An 18,223-nucleotide genomic window follows, 5' to 3' on the forward strand; every position below is an offset into this window, starting at 1 on the left:
GATTTCGGGCACAACAATGTGTGATGAACTTGCTGGAGTCACATACCATCTGCACATTGACGGAGTGGTATAGCTTACGATTGTGGTACGCCACCTCCATGGCATGTGGGACCACCAATTCCACATGGGTGCAGTCGAGGGCACCGATACAGTTTGGCATGCCTTCCAGTGCATGGAAGCCAAGTTTAGTGTCAAAGATCTCCTGGGCAGTCCGTGGTAGGGATATGTAGTCACTCGAGTGCTTCAGGAGGGCATCCAGCACTTGGTTCAGCATGCGTGAAAAAAAGGTTGTGATACATGCCCCACACAGTGGGGCATTCATCTGCCCCACTGTGTGCTGGTAGGTGCCTGTGGCCAGGAAGTGGAGCACAGACACTACCTTTAGTAGCGGGGGGATGGCAGTGCGGATTTCAATCAGGCTGACAATGTTGTCGTGTATCATGTCCACATTGGTGGTGATGGTGTCCTGGTCCAGGCAGTACAGGGTGTGGATCTGCTCAGGGGTTAGGTTGAATGGACTGGCTCTGATGCGAGGTATTGGGGGCTGCCTGCGTGGTACCACTGGCTGCACTGGTGGGACTTGCTGGGCCTGTCTCACCCTCACTCTCCTCCTGCGTCTCCTCTGTAGTGCCTGTTGTAGTTGTTGCTCATGGTGTAGCGATGCAAGCATGTCCTCTAGCCCCAATATCACAACTGCAAGTGGGATCATTTTGGTGTGGGAAGGGGTGTGGTGTGTGAGTGTGCTCCTTTTGTGCTGGGCCAGACTCCATTGCCTCCACCTGTGCTGATTGTGTGCACCTGTGGCAGTTGGGAACACTGCACATTGCTGTTAGTGGGTGAAACGCGATGCCGGTGATACCGGCATCCCGGTATCCCTTATTACCGCCTTTGTGATGCTGGTAGTTGAATGTCCGCGTGACTTGTGATGTCCTCCTGTTAGCGGCATCCCGGTATTGCCGGCCCGAAGGGCAGCGTTACTGCGTGCATGCCGGTACGGGGGAGCACGGTCTCAGTGGTGGCGCTGATACCGGGTTGTCGACTCGTAATAGGCCAGAGCGGTATGCGGTGCCAGTATTCCCCTACATCATTTTTCCATTACCGCGAATCTCGTAATGAGAACCAATGACCTAGTAGAACGCTGTCATTTATATTGAGCGCCAAATGCCGTGATTCTGATGCAAAGGATGAAAACTTACTTGATGACACATAAAATGTACAGTATATCTGCTTGATCCTGGAGAGTAGGGCATTCTTTTAATTGCTCAACCAACGTTTCGCAGTCCACATTTCCATGTGCATCTTTAGGCAAATGGAGGCCACTTTCAGCATCCTATTAAAAGAACAAACATAGAAAAGAGTTACTATAGAAGCCCTGTTAAATGGAACATTGAAAACACAGTAGGTGCCATATGCTCCGACCATGGACTAATTGGTTTTTGGTTAAGAACAAATTACTTACCTTGGGTAAAGTTCCTTCTGGTGGATGGTTACACTCACTGATTTCTCATCTTCAGATATTACTAATTGGCGCAGATGGCTTCGGAAACCTTTGTACTTTGCAACCTAGCAGGAGGCTCTGTGCCCTTCACTGTCAACCTCGTCCACTGGTGCACTTCTCAACTCCGGAAGTGACGACTGCTCAACTACTACAAGATGGACGCACAATGCTCCATAACCTCAGGCCCACCCCTTTTTCATTGTGCTCAGCAGCTGCGGGAACTTGAAGACTGAAAACTTCTATCAGTTCTTGCCTCTCGCCCTCCTTTTGTCTATGGTCAAGTTTCTGTGTTCTGTACTAGTGAGGATGACTGGCAGGGCAATGAGGAATCTGTGGGAGTGGCCAACTATCAGAAATAACATTGCCCCACATAAGGAACTTGTTCTCCTAATGGATGGCGTCCTCCCACAGATACCTTCTCTACAGTAGTATAACATATGAAACCGGAGGTGGGAAGAGAGAGATGACATCTCTTTAAAAATGATAACTCTAATGGTTCACCCTTCCAAATCAGACATCCTGGGAATTCATAGCATCTATACAGTGATGTTTGGAGAAAGTATGAACCGTAGGCCACGTAGATGCTTGGCATATATCCCACAAAGGCAAGACCCTCTGACGAGCAGACGTTGCTGCCATTCTTCTTGTAGAGTGTGCCCATAACATCTGAGCAAATCTGGAGAATTAGGAAATGCATAGGATGATCAACGTCGATATCATTCGCTTAGACACTGCTGCACCCGTTTTGGGACCTGGGTAGGCACCAAACAACTGGTCATCTTTCCTGATCTCCCATATCCTAGAAATCTAAACACTCAAAGCCATTTTAGGGTCTAAGCAATGAGGCCTCTCTTCCTCTTGGATGGGTGAGGAGGTAGATAAGAAACTGGTAACTCAATATTTTGGGGGAAGGTGACCTTCGGTGAGAAAGAAGGTTGTACCCTCACTGTGCCTTTAGATGTGGAAAAGGAGAGGTAAGGGCGGTTCAACAAAAGAGCTGCTTACTCTCCTGGCAGATCTAATTGCCACCAAAAATACTGTTTTCAGGGTCAATAATCTGAACAAGCAGGAATGCATTGCTCCAATGGGGAAGCCATCAGAAACATCAAAACCAAATAAAAATCCCATGACGGCACAATGATTTGTCTTGGTGGAACATTTTCCCCAACTGTCGCAAGAACTAAAACACTGTGGTGACCCCGGCTCAGGAGTTCCTTTGAACACAAAGATGGCCGCCAGGCATCCCTTTACCATGCCAATCAGCTGCAACTGAAGGCCACAAGAAGCTCCTGTGGGAACACCAATCAGGAGGAAATACCCTCATCCCAGAAACATCAGGGACAATATCAGAGAGGATGACCAATGATGGACTAGGCGATCAGTTGACAAGAGCGTGTGTCATGCCTTCAGAATTCTCTAGGGGCATCTAGCCAGGGGCATTCCAGTTAAGGGCGGAACTGTGAAGGGTGAAGATCAGCTGTTGACCAGCCCTATTACCTGTTCATCTATGAGCCTTTCCTTCGGTGGGTCCTGCTACTTGTCTGTAAGCACCCTTAATTGCTTCTTCTCATCTGCACCCTCGCCATGCACTTCTCATGCTATCTCTTCCTTTGCCTGCTACTTCTCTCTTCACTCTCCTCTCCTCAGAACCATCTCAACTCTCTCCCCAACCCTATCATCTCTTCTCCTCAACGCCGCCTTTCTTCTTGCTCCACTACACTTTCTATTCACAAAACATACTCCAACCCTAAATTCGATTACACATCCTCTTCTCACATCTACCTCCAGCATCTCTCTATTTCACAGACTTAACATTGCTATGCTTCTACATCTCTCAATCTCTTCCCATTGCTCTTTGGAATGTACAGTTTGTCTGCAGTAAAACCTCCTTGACATCCAATTTCTTCCTTTCTCATTCTTCCTCTCTTTAGTTCATTATCCTTACTGAAACCAGGATTTTTCCCGCCCCACTAGCAGGGTTGGTGGTGTAGGACTGTTTTCATTCTCCACATTTCCTATCTCTCCTACTACCCTATCTCCTGCTAATTCTCCCTAATTCTCCCTCATACCAAAATCACTGTCTCCTACTGCAGACCTATACTCTCTCTCTACCGGCCACATGGTAAGGTAGGTCAATTCTTTAATCACCTATGCCAACAAATTGACTCTCCCTCTCGATTAGCTACTCATTGTCATTGGTGACTTCAACCTCCCCCCTCTCTCTGCTGCTCTAACCACTAACTTTCTTCTACTTACCAATCCCTCTCTTCTGTCCACTCTCTGCCCACCCATTCAAATGGAAACTCCCTTGACCTTATTCTCATTTCCTCTCAACTCTCCACCTCTAATATCTCTCATGTGCCTTCTACCTCTGATCACTCTATCATCTTTGCTTCAATCTCCACTCCTGCTTCTTCCTCACTCTCTCCATCTACTACAACTATTAGTAAGTGCAAGTTTGCCTCCTCCAAACTCCCAGACTACCTCTCGGACCTACACCACTGTCTCTCCTCATACGCTGAACTCACCTTTCCATCTACTGAAGAAGCCTTCACTAACTTTAACACTGCTCTTCATGCTCGCTTTTCCTCTCACTACCCTCTTACTACACTCACTCCTGAATCCTTCCCTCCTTGGCCCTGCATTCCACTTCTCATCTGAACCCTGAAAATAACAATGCAGAAAAAGCTTTGCACTCGGCAAAGGTCAAGACACTCCACTGATCTCCAGCGGTATCTCACTGCTCTTCAAAACTATTCCTCAACTCTTGATTCTGCCAAACGTGACTTCTATGTCTCTATTGTTTTGTCTCAATACTCCCCAACCTAGGTGCCTCCAAACATCTCTCAACTCAATTCTCTCACCCCTAAACCTACTTCCATCTCCTCTACTCTTTTTGCAATGATCTTGCTCTCTACTTTGCTTCTAAAATGTCTACTGTTCACAATACCCTCGCTAATAACCTTGTATACACTCCTCCTGCTCGCTGTTCTCCACCACTCCTACCCTCCCACCCGCTACTCTGTCTTCATATGTCCCCACCAACCCTGATGAGATGATTGCCCTAATTCTCAAAGCCAACCCTTCCTGTGCCCCCACTAACCTCGTCACTGCACATTGCGAAGCACATAGTTCCCATTCTTGCTCCACATCTTACTTCCCTCTTCAACTTCTCTCTTGACAATGCCACTTTTCCCTCATTCTATAAGACAGCTACTGTCATCCCACTCTTTAAGAAACCTGGTCTAGATCCTTACTGTCCTGCCAACTTTCGACCTGTCCCTTTTCTACTACAAAATCCTAGAGCAAGTAGTATTCAATCAACTCACTGAGTTCCTTGATACCCAAAACCTCCGGAACCATCTTCAATCTGGTTTCGGACCTCTGCATTCTACTGAATATCAATGTCAGCAACTTCATTTCTTGCACTGGGCATGCAAATGTTTATTCTTATTCTGCTTGAGCTCTGTGCTGCCTTCGATACGGTCAACCATTCTGACGTTCTTTCTACATTATCTCTCTTTATCATCAGAAATAAGGCCCTCGCTTGGTTTGCTTCATACCTTTCCCCGAGATTCTTTCAGCTATCCTGCAACAGCCATGTCTCCCCACTCATCCCCCCCTTACTGTTGGTGTTCCCCAAGGGTCTGTCCTGGGTCCAATTTTCTTCACTCTCTATTCTACAGCTCTTGGCACCCTGATCTCCTCTTACGGCTTCTCCTATCAACTCTTCGCTAACGACACTCAGATCTTCTCCATCCACTGTAAGAACGAAGCATGGAGATTCAGAGTGCTGAAGTTTGCGGTAAAGGCTCCACTCCCCCGATTGAGACAGCAGATCCTCTCTTATCAGATTGCATTGAGGAGGACAGATGGCCATTTCCAGAAGGTCTGCAGAACAGGTCCTCTGCACCCACGATGGAGCGATCAGAAACATCATTGTTTGAAACCTCCGTAAACTGCTGAGAACATGTGGTATGAGGGGGAATAGGTGGGAATACATAAGAACACAAATTATGTACCTCTCTGCAAGGATTCCTCATCTATTATATCCCTATTCCAGTGCAACTGTTCTCTGGAAACATTTCTGTCACCAGGGTGCACAGCGCAGCTCTGCGTCATCACCACCCGATCACTCTACATGCCCCACGCCGGAAATGACAGTGTATATAGCAGCACCGTCCCTGTGACCTCAGTTGTAACCTTTTTCCCTAGCACTCTGAAGCTTAGAGACCATAGACCCAATTGTGTAATAGCTCCCCACAAAGAGGGACATGTAGGGAGGGCGATGAAGTATCTGTTAGCGGAACATCCATCAGAAAGAACATTACAGAGAGGTAAGTAATGTGTTCTTCTAATGAATTCTTTCCTCTCAAAGATTCCTTATCTATGATAAACTCCCAAAGCAGTACGGAAATCTGGAGGAGGAAGGAAGCAAAAACACCACCTAAACCCGAAAACTCTGGGGGCTGCCCTACCAAAAATTGCATACTGGCCCACAAGAGAATCCAAGCAGCAAATGTGTGCAAAGATAACCACATTGCCACTTGGCAAATATCCAGGACAGGGACCCCCGGATCATTGTGATCTTAATAAAAATCGAAATAACGAAAAACTTTTTAACGATCCCTAAATACTGATAAAATACCTAATCCTTTTAAAACATTTTCCCTTGGTTTATAACCCCACCTCAACCGTCTGCCCACCCGTTTTAAGCCTTTACCCGACCCCCATACATATTTCTTTATTAAAAATTCAATATGTTTTCAGAATTCAGGGTTCGTTTAAAATGTATTTTGTTATTTGCAATTCGTTAATATCACACGATACCGGACTCTCTTCTGGAGGGCAGAGGTGGCAGTCACCCCTCCGGTACAATGAGCTCTGAAACCCTCAGGCACATCATTATCAGCCAGATCGTAGCATTCTGATATGCAGAACATGATCCACCTGGACAGGGTTTGTTTGGTCACAGCACTACCAGCACCTGTCCCAGCATATCCAACAGAAAGCTAGTCATCCTACTTAGCCACTCTATTACGAGAAATGTTGAACGTAAGGGCCTGTACCAGGTCCAGCAGATGGAAATGTTCCTCTGCCTTGCAAGGGTGAGGTGGAGGAAAAAACACAGGAAGATGGATCCTCTGAGAGAGATGGAGATCCGAGACCACCTTCTGCAGAAAGGAGGGTCTCACTCATAACTCACTTCTCTTTGGAAAAAACAAACAGGTAGGTAAAATAGACAACGTCTGGTGCTCACCCACCCGTCTGACGGAAGTGATGGCCATGAGGAAAATCACGTTAAGGGTGAGTAGCCTAATAGAACAGACATGAAGGGGTTTAAACGGAGCACCCATAAGAAATGTTAAAACTAAATTCAAACCACAAACTGGCTGGGAAGAAACTGTTTACACAAACCCTGCAAGAGCTGCATAAAAGTGGGGATTGTGAAAAACAAGTCCTGTCCGGGGCACCTCTTGAACACCGAAATAACGGTGAGGTAACCCTTTACAGTGCCCATCTGCAGGCCCACTTGTGCCCACGAAAGCAGAAAATCCAACATAGGTGATAGATGACAAGTTAAAGAATCCAGTTCCCTCTCCCAGCATCAAACCGGCAATTTACACCTCCTGCAGGCATACATTAATTTCATAGCGGACCTGGAGGAGCACATCAAGGGCGTTGTCCGCAAAGTCCCACTTCTTGTACCTCAGCCTCTCAGTAGCCAAGCATGAGCGTTCAGGCTGCTGATGTTCCAGAGGAGGACCCCCCCCCTGCGACTGGTAGAGCATGTCGGCTCTCCTCAGAAGGCTCAGGTGGGCAAGTCTCGAGCGATCAGGATCATTATGGTTCCTAACAGGCACAACCTCCTGAGAACCAGGGTAATGACAGGGATTGGCGGGAAAGTATAAAGGAGGATCAAAGTCCACTCAATCGTCAGTGTGTGCCCCAGAGCTCCCCAATGAGGAAAGTTCCTGGAGAAAAACAACTTGCACTTCCTGTTGACACTGGAAGTGAAGAGGTACACTTGAAGAACTCCCCAAAAGGAGAAGATCTCCAGAACTTCCTGACAGAGGTCTGACAGGTGAGCATCCCAACCAGTCAGAGATGCGTCTGTGACTACAGTCCCTGGGGTCAAGTTTGCTGAAACAACACACCTCTCAGCAAGTTGTCTTGCACGGCCCACCACAAGAGATCCTGAATCACCTGTGAAAGTTCTGGCATGTGGCCCTGAAACTGAGACCATTGGCAATGGAGAAGCCCCTAAAGCGATCCCATGTGCAGCCTTGCCTTTAGTGCCACTAGGATGCAGGAGGCCATAAGGCCCAAAAGGCACAGGAAAGCCGAAGCAGGGATGTGTTCCTGGGATTGGAGGACATTGACCATGGGAAATATGTCGCCACTCTGTCCTCAGGTAGGAAATCCCTGCCCAGGCGAGTATCCAAGACATCACTGATGAACCGGAGAGACTGGGGTTGGCAAAACCTGAGACTTTTTGAAGTTCAGGGAAAAGCCCAGGCTGTGCAATAAGGTGCATTCACAGAGTAGATGCTCCAACGCTAGATCTGGGGAGCGAGCATGGATGAGCCATTCGTCCAGGTATGGAAAGACATGAATGCCCTCCCTTCTGAGGCGAGCCGTTACTATTGCCAGCAGCTTGGTGAAAGCCCTGGGGGCCGAGGAAATGCCGAACGGCAGGACCTTGAACTGGTAATGGTGTTGACTCACAACAAACGTTAAGTACTTATTGTGCTTTCCATGAATCGTCACATGGAAGTAGACTTCCCGAAGGTCCAGGGAAACCAACCAGTCTGCCAGATCGAGGGCTTGCAGAATCTAGGCGAGAGTAACCATCTTTAACTAGTCCTTGGGTAAGAACAAGTTCAGCAGCCGCAGATCCAGAATGGGGCGCAAGCTTCCATCCTTCTGCTTTTCAAAAAAAACTGAGGGACCTCCTCAAGGAGTATGGGGTCCAGAGAAAAAGGGTTGGCCAGAGGGCTGTGTTGTGCTAGGAATGGGAAGCAATATCCCTTTCGGATTACCTATAAGGCTCAACCATTGGACATGGTCTTTGTTCATTCTGGGCTCAACAAGGAAAGTCTACCCCCACTGGTGACGAGTGGCGAATCCCATCAATGAGGTGTAGTGCCCCAGAGTGTGGCAGGGACAGCGGCCGCTGCAACGCCCCCCACTGGGAACCACTGTGAGAACCCGGAAGGTTCTCCCTGGCTAGTCCCTGGGGATCTGCATCCAGGTGGCCAGGACACAACCATCGCTATTGGATCCAGTTCCTGGGGGTGGACCAGTGTGGGAGGATCACCTGGATGGGAGGTCCTCAGGGAGTGGGAGTGGGACACCGACGAAGAGACGCGGTATCTCCCTTCTTCTTTTAACACCCTTTCCCCATCCTACCACGTAGGACATTCAAAACCATTTCCCCCACCCCTTTCTGATACAAATACTTTTGCACAACACACCAGAGAAAGGACTAACGCCAGAGCCGTTTACCTGAGAGGTCCCAATAAAAGGGTCTGGCAAAGTAAGGACATTGAGCGGAATCACACACACCTGACGGTCCTTTCCTTTCCCCACAGGGATAAAAGATGAAGCAAAAGAGCATAGTACGAGCAGAGCAGACAGCCCGACGAGACAGCTCACCAGGAACAACAGTTCACGAGAAGGAGAAAGGTGGCGGGATTCGAGAGGGTGCCGAGGAGAAAAGCAACCTTGCCCTTTTCATCCCAGGCCCGCAGAACCTTTGTGGAAGAGGACATAAGACTGCGAACAATAGCACAAGTGTCTTGAAGCAGATGTCAACGGTACCTGGCACAAGCCTATGCCGATAAGCAGGAGCGAGGGAAGCTCCCATGAGCATGGTACCTGCCTTGACTCCAGCGAAGAGAAAAGCCAAGCGGTTAATCACAGCCGGTGAGTCGAAGGGACCAAACTATAAGAACCAGGCTGTGTTGAATGAAAGTCGCAAAGTGGCAATTTGAAGGAAGTTTAAAGAACTGTGAGATTGTGTAAGGGAAGACCAGCTGTGAAGGAGGAACCAGCACCAAGTGGGTGCTTACTTGAGAGACTCTGGTCGACCCAATCTTGATTGCAACTACAGATACCAGAAGGTCATAGGAGAGCCGTCAAGTTAGGTCAAAGTGGTCATTCAGGAGGTCAAGCAAAATCCCTGTACAGTCGAAAGCCTTTGACCTAAGAACTTTAAAGAAAGCAAGGGAAGTGAATCCCGCTACGTGAGAAAGGGAAGTGAATCCTGTGAACATTGAAAGTAAATGTGAATATCAAATTGGCAAGGGGGAACCCAAAAGAGGGGTGCTAACGAGAAGGGGGCAAAGTCGAAAGTCCAGAGAAACAGTGTGTTGAAAAGGGAAACCCAGCCAAGGGGTGTCCACTATCAACTGTTTGAAAAGACATTGAGAAGACAAGGGGAGCGAATCCCGATAACGAGAAGACAGGAGAAGTACACTGTCCCGCTTATCATTTGGAATCCGAGCCCGACCGAGGGAGAAACCAAGAGACAGTGTAAGACAGGAGAAGTACACTGTCCCGCTTGTCATTGAGGGTCCGAACCCGGCCGGGGGGATCCAGAGGTGGAAAGTTAATAGGTTTTGTTAGTATAGGCCTTTTTATTTTGATACGTCACGAGGACTGCCTTATTTTCATTTGATGGTCGACGCTTGCTCCCATCTTAGATTTAGGTTTAGCTTTGGTGTTTTTCCACCCTGGATCAATAGTTCAATAAACACCATTGAACTGTGATCACTTGTGTCTGTCTTTACTCTTGTCACCATGAGCTCCTTACACTACTTTCCTCTGCCTCTTGGGAAAGGCCAGCTTTGCCCTCTTCCAGGGGCAGACTGACCATGGCCCCTCGGAGCAAAGGTGGAAAAGGGCCGAAAACCCCTGCCCTGAGTTGACAGCTGTGCGGAAGAATGCTGCACCGCTATCCCCAACGACTTAGTAGTCGCCTCCGACAACCTGATCTTCAGGAGGGCATTGTCAGCTTTCTGGCTGACGAAAGGCATGTCCAAAAGACTGTTTTGGACGTCGGCCACACAAACTGATGACCTCAATCACGAGTGGCGCCTGACCACTGTCGTGTGGCCATGGACCTGTTCACACAGTCTGCCATGTCCAGTCCTGATTGCAGCATCTGGTGTGCCACCTCATTGCTGTCAGAGACCAGGGACAGGAAAACATCCCTCATCTCTTCTTCTGGGATGTGCTGAGACACATTGGCCACTGTCGTCCAAATGCTGAAGGAGAACTCCACCATGGCACAAGAGGCATTCACGACCCACAGTGCAAGACTGCCCAACGCAAACACCTTCTTGTCCCATGCGTCAAACGTCTTACTCTCCCTATCCGGTGGAAGGGACGGGAAGGTAGAAGTCTTCAGGCTAGCCATTGTGGCCTGAACCACCAAGCTTTTAAGTGAAGCATGGGAGGAAAGAAAAGCCAGGTGCAATGAAGCAGGACAGTGCTTCCTCGCCAGATCCCTGTCCACTGCCGGAACAGAGGCAAGTTTCTCCCACATCTCCAATACGGTGGCCTCCGCTGCCACATTGAAGGGTAGGAAAGTTTCTTTTTTGGGAGCATCATCCAGAATAATGCAAAGTTCGTACTTATCCTTGGAGCTGGATGGAGCAGATAGCTCCACAGTATAGCGACCTTAGCCATTAAGCACTAGAAGCCGTCTTTAGGCTTTCCTGGGGCGGGAGCTAGCAAATTGTCCATCTCTGGGTGTTGACGGCAATGGCTGTTGCAGGTCCTTTGCCAGGCCCAGAACATTGTCACCTTCCCGGTAAAGTTTTACTGGGAATTCCTTCACCCCCCTAGAACCCATAGGTTCCAGCCCAAGAGGGACATGGCCACCCTTCTTGTCATAGATGTCGTACATTTTTTACATGAAGGCGTCCCTAGTGAGTGGGACATATTCCTGTGGAGCCGTGGTGTCCAAAAGGCTGGTCGGTGCCGACGCTGAGGCAGCTGCTCCCGAAGGAGGGGCCTGTGAGTGCTGAAAGACCTCTGCCTCTGTCTGGCCCAGGTCAGAGCCCTTAAGCGTGCAAGAGTGGTACCATGCCAGTCGCAACAGACGCAGTGGGACACTGCAGTGCCGTAACTGAAGCTGATGGCATCATCACCTGCACCACAAGATGTCCAACATCTTCAGGTGGAAGTTCTTCCATTACTCTTGGTTGGAGGAATTGGTTGGAAAAGCTACATGCGCCAGACACTTAGGGGACTCACTACAGTGGTGGCTCTTCTTTCTCGAAAAGGAAGATGAATATTGGTGTGAGGACTCACTTGGAGAGCGGGACTTCTTCTGATGCTGCTTCTTCTTTTCCTTTTCGTTGCGCGGAGACACTTGTTCCTCAGGGCATCGTTCAGCACTGTGTGTACTCGACCGATTCTGCAGAGCCTCACCCTTCTCCTTATGGGTGAATGTGAAGATCTTTGCCGCCCTTTCCCGGAAGGCCTTTGACGCATGGATTGCCATGACCCGCAATCTTGGGTTTCATGGTCCTCGCCAAAGTAGCATAGACAACATCTGTCGTCTGCAATTCACACACAGCTTGAAGCCTGAGGCCTTCGAAGGAGTAGGCATAGCATCATTTTAGAAAAAATAGAAGCCTGACACGCGTGTTCCCAAGTAGCAAACAGAGTGCACAGAAAAAAGGAGCTGAGGTCATGGGGCGCGGCACCACTATATATATTGATCCCAGCGTCATGTTAGGCGCGGGGCGATTAGAGGCATTGGGCGGAGCCGAAAAAAGAGCCACGCTGCACCCTCTGGCGGCAGAAAAGTTTCCACTGCGATAGAGATAGCATACATGAAGAATCCGTGGGTGGAAGCAATCCATTAGAAAGGAGGTTGAGGGCACACTCCGCTAGGAACACATTCTCCAGTGTCCTCCTTGGGGGACATTTTCTGGAGCACAACTGCTGACACTTCATGTTGGTACAGGTCGTAGACAGGTCTATGTGAGGACCTCCCCAGAAGTTGAATATTTCCGCAAGAACCTCCTAGCACAACTCCCACTTGTGGGAGTCCGCACTCTGCCTGCTCCGAGCATCTGTTAACATTTTCCCCTTCCCGGCTAAAGGGGCTGCCCACAGAGATCTGGTTCCCCAACGCCCAGATCCAGAGCTGCATTTCCATCTGCAAAGGGGCAGCAAGCCCACACTAAAGTAATGCATGGCTACTGTGTTGACCATTGGAATCAGGAGTGTTTTCCCCTGATGGAAGACAGAAAGGCTTTCAGAGCCAGTCTGCTCACCTGTAGCTCCTGCATATCAATATGCAATATGGCATGTGTCAAGGACCAAATCCTACTCACTCTGAGATCCCTCAGGTAAGTGCCCCAGCATTTCAGGGAAGTGTCTATGATCAAGGTATCTTCCAGCGGCAGTTGCCAGAAGGGCCCCCCTGACTTCAGGTTGCCCAGTTGGGACCACAAATATAGGTGCTGTGCAAGTCGGGTAGTAATTTGCAGTTGGTCCCGTATGGTCCGCCAGTACTGGGACCATTGGGGCTTAAGCGACCACTGCAGCATTCTCATCCAGAGACGAGCCTGAGGCACCAGATAAAATACAGGATGCCATCCGGCTCAGAAGGCGTAGGAAGGCAAGGGTGGCATATCTGAGAGTTCTGAAACAATTTGACCATCTGAAGAATATTCTGCACCCTCCCCTCTGTGGGAGTGGGAGCCTTCCCCAGGCGAGAATCCAGAAAGTCTCAGATGAAAAGGAGGGTTGAGAAGGTGTCACTTGGGACTTCTTGAAGTTGAGGGGGATGCCCAAGATGTGTAGAAAGGTGGCATGTCCATTGTGGGTGGGGGACAGCCTGTCCAGTGGATCTGGCTTTAAACAACTAATCATACAGGTGGGGAAATATCTTTCCTCTCAGGAGCTTGGCTGCCATCAGTTTGCTGAAAACGCTCTGGGTGGAGTTGAGCCAGAACACAAGGACGCAAGAATTGGTAAAGTGTCTCTTTGATTCTAAAACTCAGTAACTTCCTGTGCTTCCGATGGATAGGGACATGGAAGTAGGTGTCCTGAAAGATTATTATTATTATTATTATTATTATTATTATTATTATTATTATTATTATTATTATTATTAGGGTAGCTATTGAGCCCAGACCTAGCTTCAGGAATCAACTGAACGCTTTTACAATCACAGGACTGGATCAATGTGAGACAGGCCTTTAGCCTTTGATGGAGGATATCTTGAGCTAGAGGTGCATGTCATCAGTATATTAGTACATGTGGATGTTGTGTGGAGCTAGCAGGATTCTTAGCAGTGTCATGCAAAGATTGAGGGTCACGGGCCAGAGGATGTATCCTTGTTGAACTACACAGGTGATGGGTAGAGTTGGTGATCTGGGTGAATCTATTTGTACAAACTGGTGGTGGTAAGCAAGGAAGGATTTCAACCAGCTGAGGACGATCTTGCTGATCTCCATGAAGTGATATAGAATGTTGGTGAGTGTCTAGTGGTCTACAGTATTGAATGCTGCTGAAAGGTCAAGGAGAACAAGGTCTAGCCACACTAGCCAGTGCTGGATCTCTAGGGCTTGAAGGATCTGGTCTAGAATCCCTAACTTGAATCAGTCTTTCCTAAAAAAAAACAATGGCTGAGGAATCCAAGTCCATGATGTGATGCAATCCCTACATCATTTAATAGGACCAAAAAGTAAGGAGGTTACCATCCTCTCCCTCTGGGGAACTAGTTCTATCGCTGCTTTTTGTAGCGTGGTCTGAACCTTCTCAAAGATGATCGGGTGGTCTGGGGGCCTTCCGATGAAAGGTAGGCAATATCCGGATGCCACCACCTGTAGCACCCAAGCGTCTGAAGTAATGCCCTGCCAGACCTCCCAGTAGCTGAACATGCTGGTCTTGTCAAGTGAAGGAGGCTTCTGAGAGGGTGCAGGTGCCGAAGCCGAAGCACTCTGAGGCTTAGACTTTTAAACATTCCTTCGTCTCCCCAGTCTAGTGAATCGTCTTTGCAACTCTCTACCTCCCGAAAAATTAGCGCTGCTCCTCAGACTGTTACAATGGCCTGAAACTGAGACTTCTGGAGAAGGTCAATGTAGAGGACCCAAATGGGAGGTTTATTGGCTGCTGCACTGCCAAACCTAATGACAGGCATAGCTTTCAATTCCTTACATTTTTCCAAAGATTTGTCTATTTTGAAACCAAACAAATGGGTTCCATCAAAAGGTTTGTTCAATAGGTTTGTCTGTACATCCGCTGGCAATCCCAAAGTTCTAATCCGTGCATGTCTCCTAACTGCTGTGGCTGTCCCCGTGGAATAGGCCAGATAATCGGACATGTCCAAACTGGTCTCTGTGGCATGACACGCTGTCTTCTACCAACTCTTTGAATCTGTTTCTCTTCTTCTGGGAGGTATTTTGCTGCCTCTGACATGACTTTCCATAGGCAATGCAGATGCTTAGCGAAAGAGCATGAACTGTTAACGGCCTTAATAGCCATGCTACCAGCTCCAATAATGTTCTTATCCAAAACATCCAGTTTTTACTTTTCTTGTGAAGAGGAAGGGAAGAGAAAACTGATCCCTTGATCCCAGCTGTGGCAGCCTCTATGACCAGGCTTTCTGGGCTCAGGTCTGTTGATAAATATGATGGGTCCGTCGATGCCGGCTTGTATTTTCTTGCCAAATCTTTGTAAACCACTAGCGCTGAGCACTGTGTTTTTCACAGGACATAATGGGATCGGCGACTACTGAGTTGAAGGGAAGACTGACTTCCCTTTCTGACCCCCTGTCTAAAATGTCAGGGAATGTGTAATGTTATATGTGCTTGGATGGGGCATTGAGTCCCAAGGAATCAATGCCTTTCTGCATTGTTACTCAAAAGTCCATGTTAGGGTATTCGTATGAGAAGCTTCTGCGATCTTGAAGTCGGGAAAAGTGTCAAGACCACTCGCATCTCTGAGATCTGATGCTAACCTGATCGGATCTGGTTCCCAAGAATGGGATTGTTTGAGTTCTGGTGGGTAGGTCGATCTGATCCATCGTTTGTACTAACAGTTTGAAACCAAAGGTTATTTATTGGATCACCCCCTCGTCGTATATGGTTTTCATAGTGGCATAGTCTGAGCCCTGAGGTGTACAGAGCTGCTAATCTCAGGTGTCCTGCTGGCATGACCAGGTGCAGTAGGAGCTACTGTTTCAGTCAGAGTCCAAGATTGGGCCGCCAATGTCAACGCTTTTGAGAACATTTGAAACATGTGGGTTCTAAATTCTTCCCACTCCACAGAGGTCGAAGCTGCAGCTGGGCAAGTTACCTGTTTAAGAGAGTCTAAAGACTTGACATTACTATCGTCCCTCTGGGATTGATGTTACCTTTTCTTCCCGTGTGAAGAGGACCAGTGTACCAATCCACTTCTGGGGGGAGAGTGTTTGTAATGTTTCTTGTGGGCCTTATGGCACCCTCCCTTTTCACACTGGAAGGGTCTTTTCAGGTGTTGGGGCCTCTGACACACTCTCCTCCTCTGACAATTAGCTTCTGAAGGGGTGATCCTGTAATTGTGGTTGGCTGCATACAAAAAGATTAAAGGTTAATTCTATGAGAGCTTTGCCTTCATTGACTGACTGGTTCAGCCATCCGAGACAGTGTGCCCGTCCCCAGACACCACACACAAATAGTATGACTATCAGTGACTGAAATCTTCAAATGGCAGTGCCTGCAGAGCTTGAACCCAAAACCTTTGTGTAGACATTATGTCGCAGTAAAACATTTCTCTGAGAGAGAGAGAGACAAAGTTCCAAAGCAGCGTGCTAAGCCCACAGAAAAAAGGAACTGAGGTCACAGGGTGTTGTTTCTCTGTTTTGTCTCAGAAGCGTCACCACTTCCGGAATCGAGAAGTGGACCAGCGGACGAGGTCAACACCCCTGCTGGGGTACAAAGGTTTCTGATGCCTGTTGCACCAGTAAGTAATATTTGGAGATGAGGAATCCTCGGGAGGACACCATCCATTAGAAATGTACTTTCATGTAATACCATTCTCATTTAAATTTTCAGATTTTTTGCATATTATTGTAACAGATAATCCTCCCTTTTTAGGTTTTGGATCATAGGTGCCATAAATGAAATGGGTTGTAATGGGCTCCATTGTAATCCGCCTGCTGTAGAATAGGTGTAAAATCAAGCGTACTCCATTGTATCTTTGGTTATATGCTTGTATGAAAATCACATGCAGGCACAAATCCAAATGCACTCCTGAGATGCAAAGCAAAGCAGAGATGTTATCTCTGTTTTGCTGCCCCCTTATGCCTCAGGACGGATTTAAAATTAAGTGGACCATAAAAGAAAAGTGTACACTGCTTTTACGCTTTGGAAAATGGCCCTTACTATGTCCAGAGCCACAGCAAATAGCTACACCCTGTTATTCATTGCTGCCAACATGTACATGTTTAGAGTGTTGAAGTCAATAGAAATCTGTTGTTACCTCTTTCTTGTTAGATGGTCCAACTTCAATAAGGTTTAAGGTTTTACGATGTGTGCGCAGAACTTTTGTGGGCAACGACACAGATGCAGCTGAAAGACAAGTAAATAAAGCACCCTTAAAATACTTCCATCTCATAACCTTCCCTCTCATGTTAGCAGATCTCTACAAATCGCCTTTGGTGTATTGGACTAACATTTAGTGCAAAAACATACGGAATACAATAATAGAGACATAATGCTCTGAACAGTTATCGGTAGTGATGATAATGTAAATAGAAAAACAAATTAAAGGCAAGAAAGGGGGGAAAGGGTGACACTGTCAAGAGTGGGGACGCTGCCTTTGTAAAGGTTGAGAAAAGTAAGCAAGAGATCAAGAGATTTGTTTTTATTAGCGAAGTAACCACGAGTCATCATTGGCTTTGTATTCATGACTTCCTAGTCCAAGACTATTCTGTGAGCTTTATGTAGAATCTTATACCCAAATACAGTTCCTGGCAGTTTTCATTCTCCAAAGATCTCTATTGGTCAGTCATTTACAAGTCTGCTCTGGAATATGGACTAATTTTGGGCTCTTTCGATACCAAAACCACACCGCAGCATACCATGGATTGTCTAACACCTTCACCATGCTTCATCCATTAGATTCAGAAGGAGGTCACATGGCTCACAACACAGCAGACCTGAATGTGCAGTGGGTGCCTCTGCATGGATCCTGCTTCTTCTACAGAGTTTACACTATTCTTCAGCAGTGTATTGCCTGGGAGGAGTGTAGTGATGCCTCCTCCTGGACCCCTTATAAAAAAAGAGGGAAGAAAGAAAAGCAAAAAGACAAAGAACCTTCCTTCTATGAAGATGCACCATGCCGGTACTGTTGACATGAATATCATGATGGCTGTTCATGCCTTGCTGAGACGCTAAAGGATGTAGCCAGTGCACTAAAAACACTGATCAGGTGTCATATCAGAGTCCCACATTAGCCACCCAGACTCCACTGAGGGTCATCTAGAGAAGGAAAGAACATTCAGGCAGCCCTGGGAACTAAGTTACGAAATGTCTTTTTTCTAATGCCCACTATGCTTTGCATCAGGAAGGTACAGTTATAGTGGAGAATGTAATACATGGTCTTATGGCCCGCCACCAGATACCAGAATGACGCTATATCCCATCCATTAATTGGGGGTGTTTTACGCCTGCCCATATTTTAGCTCCTGATTAAGACTGAAAGGTCTTTCTT

At 47.6% G+C, this 18,223-nt stretch overlaps 1 protein-coding gene across 4 annotated transcripts in view; it reads right to left on the bottom strand.

Moving 5' to 3' along the window:
• The window catches only part of PHKA2 (phosphorylase kinase regulatory subunit alpha 2), an 840,998-nt gene that overhangs the window by 153,559 nt on the left and 669,216 nt on the right, over positions 1 to 18,223 (bottom strand). For all 4 annotated transcript variants that reach the window (XM_069636956.1, XM_069636954.1, XM_069636955.1 and 1 more), the window contains exons 21-22: positions 16,991 to 17,079; positions 1,197 to 1,330 (exon numbers count right to left, since the gene is read on the bottom strand). In XM_069636956.1, coding sequence (XP_069493057.1) covers positions 1,197 to 1,330; positions 16,991 to 17,079 — 223 coding nt within the window. The remainder of the gene's footprint in view (positions 1 to 1,196; positions 1,331 to 16,990; positions 17,080 to 18,223) is intronic.

Source organism: Ambystoma mexicanum, chromosome 7p (assembly GCF_040938575.1).
Source record: "Ambystoma mexicanum isolate Mex_15411 chromosome 7p, UKY_AmexF1_1, whole genome shotgun sequence".
Taxonomy (NCBI): domain Eukaryota; kingdom Metazoa; phylum Chordata; class Amphibia; order Caudata; family Ambystomatidae; genus Ambystoma; species Ambystoma mexicanum.